Below are 14,255 nucleotides of genomic sequence, written 5' to 3'. Positions count from 1 at the left end.
CCAAGGGTCACCGTGTACCCGGAGCCCTCACTCCCCATTCGTGCCCCTCCAGCCCCTGCGAATCCCCAGTCTGCTTTCTCTCCATGTTCCATTACCTACTATGGAGGTTTCCTTCAAGTGGAATCTCGCCAGAGATACCTTTGGGTCTGAAGCAACTTTTCAGACGAGAAAGATTCATTTTCGTACTTTGTGTTCGTTTGAAATAGACTCTTTCTCCTTTGATATTGAAATCGCAATGGATTAAAGATTAGGTGGGAATATGGAGGCCCCTTCGGTGACAATGGTCTTGGGGTGGAGACCCCTGTGCATGCTGTGACACCACAGCCTGACGCCAGCCAGGACAGGGCTGGTCCTCCCGTGGCCCAATCACAAACTGGGAGATGCATAAGGCTGGACGGTCACAACACAGACGGGAGAGCATCCCTCACGACCCAGGGCCAGAAGGTCCACAGGCCTCTGTGCCAAATAATGCACCAAAGCCAGTGTGTTCCCCGGGATGGAGGCCAGACCCGTCCCAGTCCAAGGGAGGCGACCCCCATGGGAGCAGGCGTCAGAGATGCGGGGCATCCCGGGGAGGGACTCGGGCAAGTGAAACCCAAAGGAGGCAGCGGTGGTCACCTTCAGACGGGCAGGTTTCTGGTCTGGGGACCGGCAGCCCAGGTGACACGTGAGGAAGCAGAGGCCCCAGCCGATCCCCAGCGAGAAGTGTGACAGGCTCCCCTCTCTGGGACAACAGAGCGCAGCTCCCATCCACGCCGCAGGCGCAGACCCTCCCCCAGCAGAGCTGGTCCCAGGATCAGCAGAGAAACCCTGGCGCAGTTTCTCAAAGGTGTTGTTTTGGGGGTGTTCATCATAGCAGTGGTGGACATAAGGGATTGGGAACAGTGATGGGACCCTTGGTTCTGGTCCACGTTGGGGAGAGAAATGAGTTGAGCAGTAGAGTGGGTGTGAGGTCTCTAAGTGTGGAGTGGGAGACCTAGGGGTCATCTCCTGTAAGACCCATTGTCTGTGTCCAGGATGTGACCTGCCAGCCCAAAGCCAGCTCCACCAGCAAAGGCCCTCCAGCCTTTTCCTGGGGCTGCAGAGACCGGAGTGAGTGAAGAGAAGCCTCACTGCCGGGGGTCCCCTCCCAGCCAGGCTGCTGGACGCAGCGAGCACCTGAGCTGGATACGGGGACGCAGGGGAGCCTCCTTCTGGCATCGGCGGCCCAGACCCGCCGTTCCGTGGTCCCAGTCCGGGCTCCACCGTTGCGAACCGGGCGGCCTGGGCAAGGTTGTTAACCCTGGGGCCTCGGTTATCGTCCGACTGTGGACAGGACACTCCCCGTGCATCCGCTCGGATGGGCTGCGACCATTCCAGAAGGCAAAACAGATGTAAAGCTGGATGGGATCTGGCCCATTTGGGGACAGAGGGGGCTCCACGGCTCGCCTTCCTCGCATCTGCCCAAGAGGCTCTCAGGCCACAGCACCGATCAGGCAGTTGATGTGAACCTGACTACATGGGAGACAGAAACGCAGCCCTCAGTGCAGCTGCCACAGGAAGTGTGCCGCTGAGCAGGGGACTGGTGGGGAGGGGGGTGCAAGGATGGCCCTGCCCCCTCCAGGCGGGGCGGTAGGAGCTGCCTTCTGGTGCTTGGAGGAAGTGGCATGCCGCTTCCCTTTCGGCCAGTGTGGGGTCCCGGTCATCCTGTGTGGGGTGTTCTCGGTGGGCAGGAACAAACCCAGGGCTTCCCCTACTCTTGAGGTATGTCTTCAGCTTCCTGAGCTCAAGCTCTGAGCAGGGACCCTCCCTGGAACTGGGGGGACCATGGGTGCCAAGCTCTGGGATGTGGCAAGGCCTGCTGGCACTCCCCCTGATCCCCAGATGCTGTTTGAGAAGGTGGCACCCTGCCACCACCTGGGCTCCATCCGGTCCCAGTGGGACAAAAAGGGAAACGGGCAGCTGGCTCCCACGGTCAGTGCCACGGTCACCCAGGTCAACAGCGTGGCCTGCTGCTTCGAGGACCAGAGTGTGACGGCCGGGCACAGGGCCGGGGTGCTGGAGCACTGGATCCGAGTGGCCAGAGCGTGAGAAACTCCTCTTTTCCTCAGAGTTAGGCCTCCAGCTAGAGTTGGCTGGTCCCTCCCACTGGGACGGAGCCTCCCGCAGGCTGTTAGGTAAATGGGGAGCGGGGAGGGTGTACTTCCTTCCCCAAAGCTGCCCAGAGCGCTCACAGCCAAATCGAGCTTGCGGCAAAAATGGACATGCCTGGGGCGGGCCAGGTCTGGGGGCACCCTGGGACTCCCCACTCTGCCCCCAGGGCACGGTAGCATTCTTCGTGGATCTGTCCTCAGTCCTCAGCAGTAACTTACCCTGACTTGACCCCGGCTCCACAGGCCACGCCCCATCGGCCCCAGTTAGCGGTAATTTGTTAGCTGGGGAGAAGCACCAGGAGGCTAATGAATCCCTGGAGGGTCCTTCCCGACCCGACCCCGGAAGCTTCCAGGTGCAGGAGGAAGCAGAGGGGCGCTGCCTTGTGCCCTAGCGGCCCCGCCCCGCTCGGCGAGAGGCCGAGCCCAGGAGACCCCCGCCGAGGGGGTGAAGGCGGCGCTCCCCGCAGGGGATCCTCCTGAGGGCCACCCCCCGCCGCCCGGCAGAGGCTCAGCCTAGCCTCGCAGAGAGGAGGCCCCAGGTTCGGGGCCGCTCTCGGGGTGCGGGACAGGTGCTTTGCACAGATCGATTCCTGCAATCCTGCCCCGCCACGGGACGTAGGTCACCGGATCTCCGTTTCGCAGGCTCGCACTCTCCAGGAGGAGGACCCGGGGCTGCCGCCCGCAGCGGACCGAGCCGGGGGCGCCGGCAGAGAGTGGGAGCTCCAGCCGGTGGGGCCCGGCTGTCTCTGGGGACGGCTCCCGGGGAGCGACAGGCGGCAGCAGAGGCCGGAAGACTCCGCTAGGGGGCGCTGCGGCGGCGTGCTGGGGACGGCGCGGTTTGGCCCTCGCGGGCCGCCGTACGCACTATAAAAGGCGCGTCGCGCGTGCGCGCGTCCTTTCCGGGTGGCGGCGGCGTCTCCGCGTGGTGCGTGCGGCCTGGTTCCCGGAGCCCCGGGCGCCCGCCGCCCCGCCAGGGCCTCGCCAGCCGTGACCCGAGCTGCGGCCGTGCGCCCCCGGTGCCGGGCCGACCGCGGGAGGGACGGCGGGCCCCGGGCCAGGCGCCGGGTGGGTCCGGACCTTGCTGAGCGCCCGCCGCCCTCCCTCGCGGGTTGGGATCCGTAGAAAGTGGCCTCCCGCTTCTGGCCACGCGTTGTTTTTGCTTTAAAAAGCGGGTCGGCTGTCCCTCATTCCCTGGTCGGGTGTGGCCGAAAGGCGGCTTCCGAAGCGCGGTGGTGTGAATGCCGCTGCTTAGCCGGGGGCCCGGTGGGAGCAGGCATTCCTAGACCTGGTCCGCGGGCTCCATACGCGGCCAGCCAGTGACCTTAGTTTTCCACACTCGAGTTAGGCGGGGACCGGGGAGGGGGACGGTAAATGGGTTTTGGGGGTTCCTGGCCACGCGTAGGCCTGGTGGCAGGGTCTCTGGACGCCGAATGCAAGCGGAACAGCCCACGAGAAGTGGCTCCTTGTGGGTGCGCCGGGGTTTTAGAAAGGGCTGCTTTCCTTTTTCTCTAGGGAGTTCGCTAGAGACCGAGCACCTGGGAGGGCGTCCTGGGGTCTCAGGTGAGTCGACACGGAGGCGCTGGAACAAGGCCGCCCCGACGTGTGATGTGGTCTTCTGATCGGGGCCAGTCCACCGTCCACGTGGTCAGGGGAATAACCCTTGAGTTGCTGGTGTTCCTGGCACAGAGCTCACTGCCCCCAGAGGCGTTGCAGGTGTGGCTGCGTTTGTGTCACATTTGTGTCATTCGGCGGCAGAGAGAAGGGAGGCTTGTCTACGCCCAGCGTTCGGGCTGCAGAACGTCTGGATGATTAATAGTCTGACAACGGACGGGGAGCTAGATCGTAGATGTGCTTCCTGGCACCCTGGAGCCTCGCGTGAAAGCCCTTCCGTTGTGTCGCAGCTCTTGGGTGGCCTCGGTTGGTGAGGCGGTCCGGCCTTTGACAGCAGGAGGTAGGAGTGGGTCGCTGACAAGCAGAGATGAGCAGAAGAGGTGAGTGGATTTCAGGTAGGCTGACCTGCTGAAGGGCTGAGGGTTCCCCGTCCCAGGGGATGAAAACAATGAAGGCACCTGAAGTTTCCTTCGGGGGAGACCGAGCACCGGCACCTAACCGTTAACCTGCTTCAAATGACTCTGGGTCAGAGCGTCAGCGTGCTCTGCCTCCTGCAGCAAGTTGGATGCGCTGCACAGCCAGAAACTCAAGCGGTCAAGTTGCAGGGTTCTGACAATGCGGAGACGGTGGCACAGGCCGGCCATCCTGGCTTTCTCCAGTTTTAGGAATTGCAGGGCACTGTTTCCTGGCCCGTCCCCTGGTTTGTGGCTTTCTGGTCCGTTGGTTAGTAGCTTTCGGGGTGGGGGGAGTGGGGGCGGGCAGCAACCCCTCAGGAAGGAAGGCCCTCCGGCTGCACTGCGGTCCCCCCAGCTACATCGGGCACTAAGGCGCCAGTGCGGGCTGCCCGTTGGGGCTCCTAAAGGTGACCGCAGAAAAGTTAAAAAGGATCACCTCGTCCGTAGCAGCCGGGGTTGTAAACACGAGTGACGGGCAGGACGAGAGACCGCTCGAAAGCGCCTCCGTGCCCCGCGCCTCGCCAGACGGCTGTCACAGTCCTGCAGAGGTAGAGGCTGGTGTCTGACTTGGTAACGGTAATAATGGCGGCCAACTTTACACGGTGATTTTTGGGGGTCAGGGTATTTGTTCCTTAATCCAGGAAGGAAGGGGACTGCCAGCCTGTGCACGTGGGCCAGAATAACACCGTCACCGTCCAGACCGAGGTGGAGAGGAGACGCTGGCCCCACCAGGTGAGGTGTTACCCCCCGCCTCCTCGCTGGGGGTCGGGGGGGGGGGGTGGCTGTGCCCCTCAGACGCCGGGCCTCCCGGCACCACAGACACAGCTTCTCTGCTGCACCTGTGACGTTGGGGCAAAGAGGAAGCGGCTATTTCTACGCTCAGTGCTCAGAACCGCGGGCACTAAGAATGGTTTGTAGCCGAACATGCCTCCGGGCTTCTAGCCGGGAACGCTGAGCAGGGCACCAGCCGCTTTGCTCTTCGGGTTCTCGGGTGTGAGAGGACCCTCGTCACGGGGGGGCGCATGGAGGTGAGCATGTGGCCGGCCTTTGGCCCACTGGGACTCACCAGGAGAGGGTCTCCCTCTTGGAAGCGATCGTTCTGTAGGTCTGTCTGGGGAGGGCTTTCTGGAGGCCTTTGGGCGTGTGTGTTTTGCACTCCCGGCTGCTACGAGTGGCTGGGGCTTCTAAGCCCTGCGCCCCCACACCCTGCTCTAAGGGCCCTTGAGACCGCAGAGCAGGAGGCGGGCCTGGAGGGCGGGTGGGGGAACACCAGAGGGCCACACCTGGCTTTGTCCTGCCAAGGAGACGCCGCAGTGCCACCCAGAACCCTACGCATGACCCTCCAGACCAGCGCGCTGGCGAGTGGAGGGGGGCGGTCTTGGTAAACGGCACTCGGGTAGCGGTTGTGACGAGGGCTGCCCTGCCTTGTTTTCAGGTGGAGAGCCCAGCCGGCCCAGCCAGGCGAGATCCAGGCCGTCCGTTCAGGGTGAGACACTCCCTGATACAAAGCAGAGAAGTAGCAAGGTATTTTGCATTGCTTTCTGAAACGCTTGTGCAGAGTGTTGGCGTGTTGGAAAGCGGTCCTGTGTTGTGGGTCTGCGGGGCGAGGCGGGGAGCGTTGAACTGTGAATTGAGCGCCCTCTGACTGCAAAAACTCCAAGAAAAGCAAACGTGATTGAGAGCAGAGACAAGGGGTCAAGATCCATCGGGGGGCCAGGGCCCCCACTTTTGATGCGGTGAGCCTCGCCTCTGCTTTCAGAGGAGGAGCCCCCGCTCGGAGGCCGCCCCGCGCGGGGGTCTCGGGTCCTCATTCTTCCTCCCCGGCCACTGCGTCCCGCGGGGAGCAAAGGCTTCGGCAGCAGAGGTTTCGAACTGCCCGGAGTCCGTGATTCTAAACTGCTGCTTGTGCCGCGTGCGGACTGTTTCCCCCGCACACAAGGGAGGAAAGTCCGGACGGGGAGAAGTTACTTCAACCAAGGTAGAACACGGGTGCTAAGAACTAACACTGAAAACGCGGTAGGACGGCCGGAATTGGGAACGGTTTTAAGCAAACGGTGGTGAAGTAAGCTGAAGGATTTAATGCTTTTATGTTTCAATAAAACTGTTGCTCTGTTGGCAAAACTCGAGACTAAATCGGTCTTGAATAAGCCGTCTCGACTTGGCTTCTCCTCGTTCTGCTTAGCGGAGGCCCCGTGGCGACGGGGTGGGTGGGCGCACGCACCGGTGGGTATGGGGGTGGGGCGGCTTTGCTCCGCTGAGCTGCCACCTGGTTGTTTGACCGGGTGACATTTAGAGAAGGGCGTGGGCTGGGGTGTCGGCCCCAAGTTCCTGAGTCACTTCCCAGGCAGGGTTTTAAATAACCCCTTGGAGTTCAGCCTGCAAAAGCCCACGGCCTCGGGAGTTGTCCCCAGTGACCTGGGCAGGGAGGTGTGCTTACCCCAGCTCGCCAAGTCAGTCCCCAATTACTCTGTAGAGGTCTTGAAGCCGTGACCCCAGGACGAGAGAGGGAGCCACCTGCTCGCACCCTGGGGCTGGCTCCTGCCCCTTCTGTGGGGCAGGTGGCAGCCTGCAGATTCTCCGTTCCTTGCACAGGCCTGGGCTCCTCAACAGTGGGGACCCCGAGGGGCGGGGAGTGGTGCCAGGCTCCTGCAGCTTCTCTTTGGGGAGGGGCAGGGAAAATGCTAGACTCTCCCAGATAGTGGGTTTTCCACGTTGGGGTTCACTGAAATCCACCAAATTCCTCCAGTGTGTTCTGTGAGCCCGGTACCGCAGGAGGGGTGGTCTGGAGCCAGAAAATGGGCTGCTCGCCAGTAGCCGCGCAGAGCTGGGCTCCACGCTTCTTCCCAGAGCACCTTTGCCGTTGCGCCGTAACCTCAGCAGTCTCGGTCCCATCCCCACCGCTCCTGCCCCCACCGCCACCCCCCCCAGGATGTGGCTGGGCTCTAGGAGACCCCAGCGCGATGCCCACTGAGGCCTTTTCCCACAGCTAGGCCCTGGGGGCCACGTGTCTTCCGTCCGCAGCCCCCACTTCTGAGCCCGGGGGGCTGACAGCCGGTCTAGGGTCCAGGGTAAAGGACTCCGGGGCACTCACAGAAAAGCTGTTTATTTACATCACGAGTCCTTAAAGGTAACAAAACCTTGGGAGGGTCCTTCAGCCCCTGGTGGTCAGGCTCCGGGTACTCCGGTCCTGCTCCCCCGCCCCCACCCCAGCCTCCCGGTCCAGCTCAACAGCCCCTCTGTCTGGTCGTGGGGTCTGGAGAGCTGGGAAGGTGGGGGGTGGGGGAAGGGCTCCACACCACCTCCCGGGCTTCTGTGCAGACCGGCCGCTTGGCCAGGCCCCCTCCCTGCCTCGGTCCTGGCCCGGGCCTCTTCGGCAGGCAGAGCTGGCCCGGCAGGGTGAAGAGGGGGGAGTGGCTCGCTAGGGCCCCGGGCGCCCCCTGGTGGGCGGGAGGGCGGCGCCATCAGGAGTACTTGGTGTTGGAGATCTCCTTCCAGAGCAGGGTCTTGAGGTGGCTCAGCACCAGGGAGTGGTGCGCCTCCACCTGGCTGGCCAGCCCGCTCAGCGTGGTGCAGGTGCGCAGCTGCTTGCCCAGCTCCTCGCGCAGGTCGGCGGGGGCGCCGGGCAGCAGGTAGTCCCGCAGCAGCTCGCACACCTTGGCCAGGTTGGGCTGGATGAGGTCGCCCTTGCACTGGCGCATGAGCTTGTCGCAAGGGGCCCTGCAGTCCCGGCCGTACGTGCAGTCCGCGCTGTGCTCGCAGTGGCGGCCCCGCAGGAAGCGGCGCACGGCGGCCTCGGGCGCCACCTGCTGCAGGTCGGCCATCTTGAAGTCGTACTTGGCCGTGTAGCCCACGTTGGCCAGCGTGGTCTCGCACATGTAGAAGGTCCCGTAGGCCCCGTGGAAAAGCTCCTCCACGAACTCCAGGAGCCCGATGGCGATCTTGGCCCTCCAGGGCCACGCGGGCCCCAGCCACTGCTGGAGGGCCGTGTGCAGGGCGGAGGGCAGCAGCGGGCGCAGGAGGGGTGGGAGAGCGGCCCCGTGCCAGGAGCCTTGTGGGACGCCCTCGGTGACATAGAGGTCCCCACAGGAGCCCAGCAGCCTGGAGGCGTGATCCTCCTGCAGGGACAGCAGCAGCAGAAACTCGTTCCGCTGCAGCAGGGCCCACACTGACTTGGCCTCCGCCAGGGACACCCTGCTGTCCTTGTTGAAGTCCGCCATGAGCAGGACCCGCCCGACCAGCGCCGGCAGGGACGGCAGGTCCCCCAGGTTCGCCTGACATCGGAGACCAAGGGACAGGGAAACCGAGTCATTTCGGGGCCCGCGGGCTTGACCTCATGGTGGGTTTCTAGGCTGGCAGGACGCCAGCCTTGACCTACTTGGTTCAGCCCCTGGGACCCCGTGCATCGGCCAGCTTGGGAGAGCCTGTCCGAGCGCACACAAGCAGGAGGGGATGGCCCAGGGATGTGGGAAGACCTCTCACCACCTCCTGGGAGCCCTCCCTGGCCACTGGCACACCTTCATTTCTCCAGGAGCTGTTCCTGGGGCTTTCTGGTCTCCACTGGTGCTCAGGGAGCTTGGGAGTGGGCACCTCGGCACACAGGTGAGAGGTGTGCTGGGCCGGCGGCTTCTCATCTGCTCCCACCCACCCCCACCTTCCATGCACACACAGCTCCCTGCTCCCCCCACAGATGCCCCGGGCCAGGGAAGGGGTCCTCTGCACCCAGGGGGTGGCCCCCTGAGCAAGCGTCTGCTTGCAGCCGAGGTTAGCCAGACCCCTGTCTGGTGGGTACGGCCCCGACCCAGCCTGCCTCCTGCCCTGTGCACACATTCCTGGGGTCAACTCCACACCCAACTCGCAGGAGCCAACTGACCTTGAGAAAACTGAGGGTCATCTCTCGGAACTCCTTAATCGAGGTGCCCCGTGTGGGCTTGTCAAACAGTACCAGCTCCTGCCGGGGGGCCGCGTCCGACCTGGCCTTGGAGTCGAGGCCCTCGTCGATGCCACACTTGATGGTCACCTCCTTGCCCTGCCACAGCCCGCTGTATACCTGGGTGGGGCCAGAGGAGCCCTCTGTGCAGACGTCGGGGCGGGGGGGGGGGGGGGGGATGACAGCGGAGGGCCTGCCCCACACCCGCCCCTGTGACCCCGCTGGGCTTACCTGCCGGCCGGGAACAGAGGAGAGGCAGGCCCTCCACTCCACCTTGTGCAAGTTGCACAAGTCCTGGCAGATGGAGCCGGAGATGATGCCCTTGCGGTACTGGTCACACTGCGGGTGGGGACACCAGGGAGCCGCCTGAGGAGGCGGGGCCCCTCCCCAGGCCGAGTCCTCACCCCATCATCCACGTGGGGCACCCCGGGTGGGCAGCTCGAGGCCCCACCACACCTGCCAGGTGCCCCCTGGTTCTCAAGCCACACCCCCCTCTGGGAGGGCACCACCACTGCAGCCTCCGGCCACACCTGAGGCTCAGCGGAGGGCCCAGGCACCGCCCGGAGCAGCTGGCAAGGGCCTCTGCTCACCGCGGCCTGAGAGCTGCCCCCCGCCACCCAGCCCCCCACCTGCCAGGTCTGGGAGTCTGCTGCTCCCTGGCGTGGGCCCCGCCTCTGCCCCGAGGGCGGCGTACAGGGAGCCTGGGGGCCAGCTGGGGGCACTGGCGCGGCCCCTCCCCGTGTCCGTCACCCGGGGCTTAGCCAGACCCACAGCCAGTCAGCGGCTCGCAGCGATGACCAGGTTGGGCCCCCTCCTTTGCGGCCCCCTGAAGCCCGGGGGTCTGGGCTGACCCTGAGGAGGGTGGGAAAGCTCAGCGGTGACGGAGTGCGGCCCCCCCCCCCCCCCCCCGGCGGGAGGTGCGGCCATCTGCAGCACTGGAGCTTGTGGGGTGCATTCCTGGAAGTGCCTCACCGTTGCCATGGAGCCCAAGCCCTTGCCGAGCCGGGCTTGGAGGAAGGAGAGCGAGGTGCCCAAAGTGCGGGGAGGGGGGGGGGGGGGGGGGCGGGCAGGCCCGGGGACAAAACCCAGAGGCCGCGGCTCAGCTCGGGGAGCCAGGAAGGAGGGTCCGTGCCGCGGCGCCACGCAAACGATGCCGTCATCAAGATGGCAAAAGAAAAGTAAGAAGATCCCATTCTCCCACCTCGTAGGGACGCCCTCCGCCACGAGGGGTGTGACCCCCCAGAACCCCACGGAACTGCAGAGCCTTGGAGGTGGGTGGGCGGGGGCGCACTGCCCTCTGGGCCCGGGGAGGGGCTCCCACAGAGGCTGAGGGGGCAGCGTGTCGCCTCGCCTCCCAGCCTGCTTCCCACCTGCACACGGGCCGCGGCAGGGGCTCAAAGCTAGTACCGACCAGACAGCCAGAGGCCGCGGAGAACCTGACCCGAACTCCTGCCCGTGGCCCTGCCGCGTGGTCGTGCACACGCTGTGGGGCCTGTGCGAGACAGAAGATACCCCCACGAGGCAGAAACGTCCTCATGGACTGAGGGCCAGGCGCTCAGCAGCCGAGAGACCCTGGGGGAGAGTGGGGGGATGGAGGAGCTACAGTCCCCCTTGTTGGGAGAGGGGCAGTCCCCTGCTGGTCCCCCAGCAGACCCTCTAGTTGGCTGCTCCCTGTACCCCTAGGCCAGATCCCCAACCCTCACCTCCTGCCCGATCTCCCTGCCCCACCCACCACCCTCACCCCAGCCACCCTGCATCCCCCCACAACCCTCACCACAGGCCTCCCAGGGCCCCAGGTCGCCTGCCCTGCACCTGGCTCCCCGGGCCCATCCTGGCCCTCCCCAGCCCCACCGAGCTGTCCACACAGCAGGGCCTCTCCCCCCCCCGAGCCCCCCCCCCCCCCCCCCGTCTGCCCTTGTGTGTCCGTGGACCCCCTGGACCGTGAGGGCAGAGCCCTGTGTCTGGTGCCCAGCTCAGGCCTGGCTCCTGGAGGCCACCGAGAACAGGCAGGAAATGGGAAAGCCGTTCCCCCAGCGTGGACACCGTGTCCTCGGGGCCCGGTGTTGGCCTGTCCTGAGGAGGTGCTTAACCAACACTCTTGAAAACCCCATCACATGGGTTCTCCCACCTCCGGACCCCCCACTCCCTCCCTACTGCCACGTCTGGACCTTCCCAGTTGGGGCCCCTGGGGGCTCTGGGCCAGAGCTGGCCTGCCTGAGCCCTCCCGTGGCCAGCTTCAGCCCCACACAGGACCCCCCCACCGCCGGAAACAAGGCCACCTTCATCTTCCAGGCTGCCCGGCTGCGGTGGGGCAGGTGCAGAGCCCCGAGTTCCTGATGCTCCGGGGTGGGTCCTGCAGGCCCATCGAGGGGGCGGCAGTACCCTGGCCACCCGCTCGCCAGGGGCTCCAGACTGCCCGGGAGAAGGCCAGGCAGTGTGCCGAGGGGGGTCAGAAGAGCCTGGGGCTTGTCGGTGCCCCGTGGGCTGGCGCGGCCCCTACCTCCCGCCCGAGTCACCGAGTGTCCACAGAAGCAGGACGTGAGCTAGGCGTGCACACACGAGTCTGCGTGCCTTCACGTGTATGAGCACACGCAAGCTCGTCACGCCCCTCCCCTCCCACGCACACCCACAAACATACACGCTCATGAGTGGCTCACACACGTCACGTTCCCTGAGGCCACAGGCAGTGCCCCCCCCCCCCCCCCCACCACGGGAGGCTCTGAGGACCATGCCTCACAGCCTCCCTTAGCGAGGGGCCCTCGAAGCCACCCACACTGTCCATCCCAGTCTCCCTGCTGAAAGGCCTCCCCCCAGACCTCTGTGAACGCGCCCAGCCGCCAGCCCGTGCCCTCCTGCACACCTGCACTGGCGTCCCCACGGTCCCCCCCTCCCCGCCACCCCGTCTCTTCCGCAGCCAGCCAGAGACGGCTTTGCACGGCGCTCCTGGGCCCACCTGAAAGCCCACCCTGCTGGCGTCTTGAGGGTCCAGGGCATGCCGCCCCCGGCCCCGCGCCAGCCCACGAGGCGACACTTACGATAACCACCTGGCAGACGTGCCCGCGGCAGAGCTCCGCGTAGGTCGAGTAGTGCACATACACCAGCCAGCTGCCCACAAAGATGCCCAGCCACACCAGGAAGACGTACTTGACCCGGAGGCCCGGGAGCCGGCCCTGGGGGGAGACAGGAAGCGCCACGTTCGGGGTGCGTTTACCTCCCCCTCCACGGACCCCGGCCTTCCCGGCCGACCCCACCCCCCACCCCCGGGGCCAGCACCCTGCCCGGCTCCGGCTTCCAAAGCTGCCCACCGCCCGGGGGCACTCCCTACGTCTCTCCTCCCCGTCTCCCTCCGCCCTCGGTGCACCCACTCCGGGCTGGGGGCCGCTGCCCGGTGCTCCCAGACTTTTAAATCACGCAGGCAGGCAAAAACAAATTTCAAACCGAAGGGACACCTAGAGTAGGCAAGTCTACTTTGACGAATAAAGACCTTTTCTGACAAATTCTCTCCCGTCTTGCCCTCATTTCATGACGTTGTAACCTCTGCACAAGGTCGAGGTGGAAAATCACCACCCGTGCACCCTGTCCTCTGACCGGTGGGCAGTTCAGCTGGGCCAGGGCCAGCACGGGGGACGGGGCTGGGGGGCGCTGGCACAGGGGGCAGGGTCTCAGCAGCCCCCACCCGGGGAGCCTGGAAGGGACACGACCTCGCACACCCACGAGAACGGCCGCATTGTCCCGAGGGCCAGAGAGAGACACAACCCAAGGGTCGACCGACCGGTGAGGGGGGAAACAAAACAGGGTCCGTCCACACCGTGGAACGTCATCCGCTCTTTAAAAGGCAGGGAATGGGGCGCCTGGGTGGCGCAGTCGGTTAAGCGTCCGACTTCAGCCAGGTCACGATCTCGCGGTCCGTGAGTTCGAGCCCTGCGTCGGGCTCTGGGCTGATGGCTCGGAGCCTGGAGCCTGTTTCCGATTCTGTGTCTCCCTCTCTCTCTGCCCCTCCCCCGTTCATGCTCTGTCTCTCTCTGTCCCAAAAATAAATAAAAAACGTTGAAAAAAAAAATTTAAAAAATAAATAAATAAATAAATAAATAAAAGGCAGGGAATCCCAACACAGGCTACAACACGGATGAACCTTGAGATCACTGTCCTCAGATGAGCCTGTCACAGAAGGACAAGTCCTACAGGATCCACTCACAGGAGGCCCTGGAGAAGTCGGAGGGGAGGGTCTGTGTATAACAGGGCAGAGTCCAGTCTGGGAAGATGAACACGTTCTGGGGACAGACGGGGGGACGGCTGTACGACCGCGTGAATGTGCCTGACGCCCCTGAACTGTGCCCTCAAAAATGGTAAAGATACTAAACTTCACATGGTGTGTATTTTCCCACAGTAAACAATAAATAAGATAAATAGCCCCTGCCCCCACTGCCAGAGGCCCTGTCCCAGATGTCTGGGGTGGGTGGGGGACAGATGTCTGGGGTGTGGGGGTTCAGCCCCCTCTGCCAGGTTTCCCCAGCTGAAGAACAGAATCGCAGGACATGAGGGCCCCAGACCCTTGCACAAGCAGGTGGGCTGAGGGTTCGGTGTCTCACCCAGCTCCCAAACCCCTGGGTTCCAGGGATACCACCTCCCAGCCCCACCCCCTGCCCTGGCAGATCACAGGCCTCCCAGACCACCGTCCTAGAGCAGCCAACGGAGGGGATGGGGTTACCAATGTCTCAGTCGGGGCGGGGGGGTGAACCCCAGAGAAAAGGGCTGGGACCCAGGGGGCCAGGAGAGCAGGAGGGCCCAGAGCTTCAGGTCCCCGTGCCCCCCCCCCCCACCTCCCTCCAGCCACACTACGTGCCCCAGGGCGGCAGCTCCAGTCCTCGTAGTCCGGGGTCCCGGCTAGCTGAAGGCTGGGGCTGGCGCTGAGAGACAGGGCCACCGGCTCTCCAGTGAGGACAGGGTGGGGGCCTCACCTCCCGATTCCCTGGCTCCCGCCCTGGGAGGGGCTGCGGCAGGAGGGCCCCGGGGAGCTCCAGGGGCCGCTGAGGGGCAGCAAGGACCAGGGAAGAACAGGAAGGCTTGGCCTCAGCCCTCCTTGTCCCTGCCACCACATCTGCTTCCGTCACATTTGTTCAAAATGAAAAA

At 64.7% G+C, this 14,255-nt stretch overlaps 2 protein-coding genes, 1 long non-coding RNA gene and 2 other non-coding genes across 5 annotated transcripts; 3 read left to right on the top strand and 2 right to left on the bottom strand.

The window, feature by feature from the left end:
- Window positions 1–6: 6 nt before the first annotated feature.
- Window positions 7–2,453, bottom strand: LOC125917645 (uncharacterized). Its single transcript, XM_049623792.1, has 2 exons — window positions 2,352–2,453; window positions 7–1,494 (listed from the first exon to the last, which is right to left on the bottom strand). The coding sequence occupies exons 1-2, from the start codon at window positions 2,385–2,387 to the stop codon at window positions 367–369; spliced, it is 1,164 nt and encodes a 387-aa protein (XP_049479749.1). The 5' UTR covers window positions 2,388–2,453; the 3' UTR covers window positions 7–366.
- Window positions 2,444–5,933, top strand: LOC125917646 (uncharacterized). The gene is made up of 3 exons (XR_007456251.1): window positions 2,444–3,692; window positions 4,034–4,930; window positions 5,634–5,933. It is a non-coding gene; the product is annotated as an uncharacterized LOC125917646 (long non-coding RNA).
- On the top strand, window positions 3,824–3,957 carry LOC125917648 (small nucleolar RNA SNORA17). Its single transcript, XR_007456253.1, has one exon. It is a non-coding gene; the product is annotated as a small nucleolar RNA SNORA17 (small nucleolar RNA).
- On the top strand, window positions 4,991–5,126 carry LOC125917647 (small nucleolar RNA SNORA43). Its single transcript, XR_007456252.1, has one exon. It is a non-coding gene; the product is annotated as a small nucleolar RNA SNORA43 (small nucleolar RNA).
- Window positions 5,934–7,285: 1,352 nt separating the features above from the next.
- On the bottom strand, window positions 7,286–14,227 carry DIPK1B (divergent protein kinase domain 1B; the record flags this gene model as incomplete). The annotated part of the gene is made up of 5 exons (XM_049623791.1): window positions 7,286–8,469; window positions 9,069–9,245; window positions 9,357–9,464; window positions 12,161–12,295; window positions 14,084–14,227. Coding segments are annotated over 5 exons (1,374 nt in total), but the record flags the coding sequence as incomplete, so codon positions are not given.
- Window positions 14,228–14,255: the final 28 nt, after the last annotated feature.

This window comes from Panthera uncia, unplaced genomic scaffold (assembly GCF_023721935.1).
Source record: "Panthera uncia isolate 11264 unplaced genomic scaffold, Puncia_PCG_1.0 HiC_scaffold_2129, whole genome shotgun sequence".
Lineage (NCBI taxonomy): Eukaryota > Metazoa > Chordata > Mammalia > Carnivora > Felidae > Panthera > Panthera uncia.
Note: the sequence above shows the minus strand (reverse complement) of the source record. Positions and strands in the feature narration are given on the sequence as shown.

Excerpts from the sequence above, each read along its gene's own strand:
- LOC125917645 (XM_049623792.1), bottom strand. The coding sequence starts at position 2,387 with ATGGGGCGTGGCCTGTGGAGCCGGGGTCAAGTCAGG. Across the intron at positions 1,495-2,351 it reads GGAGCCGGGGTCAAGTCAGG|TCAGGTTCACATCAACTGCC; the intron begins GTAAGTTACTGC and ends TCTCCCATGTAG.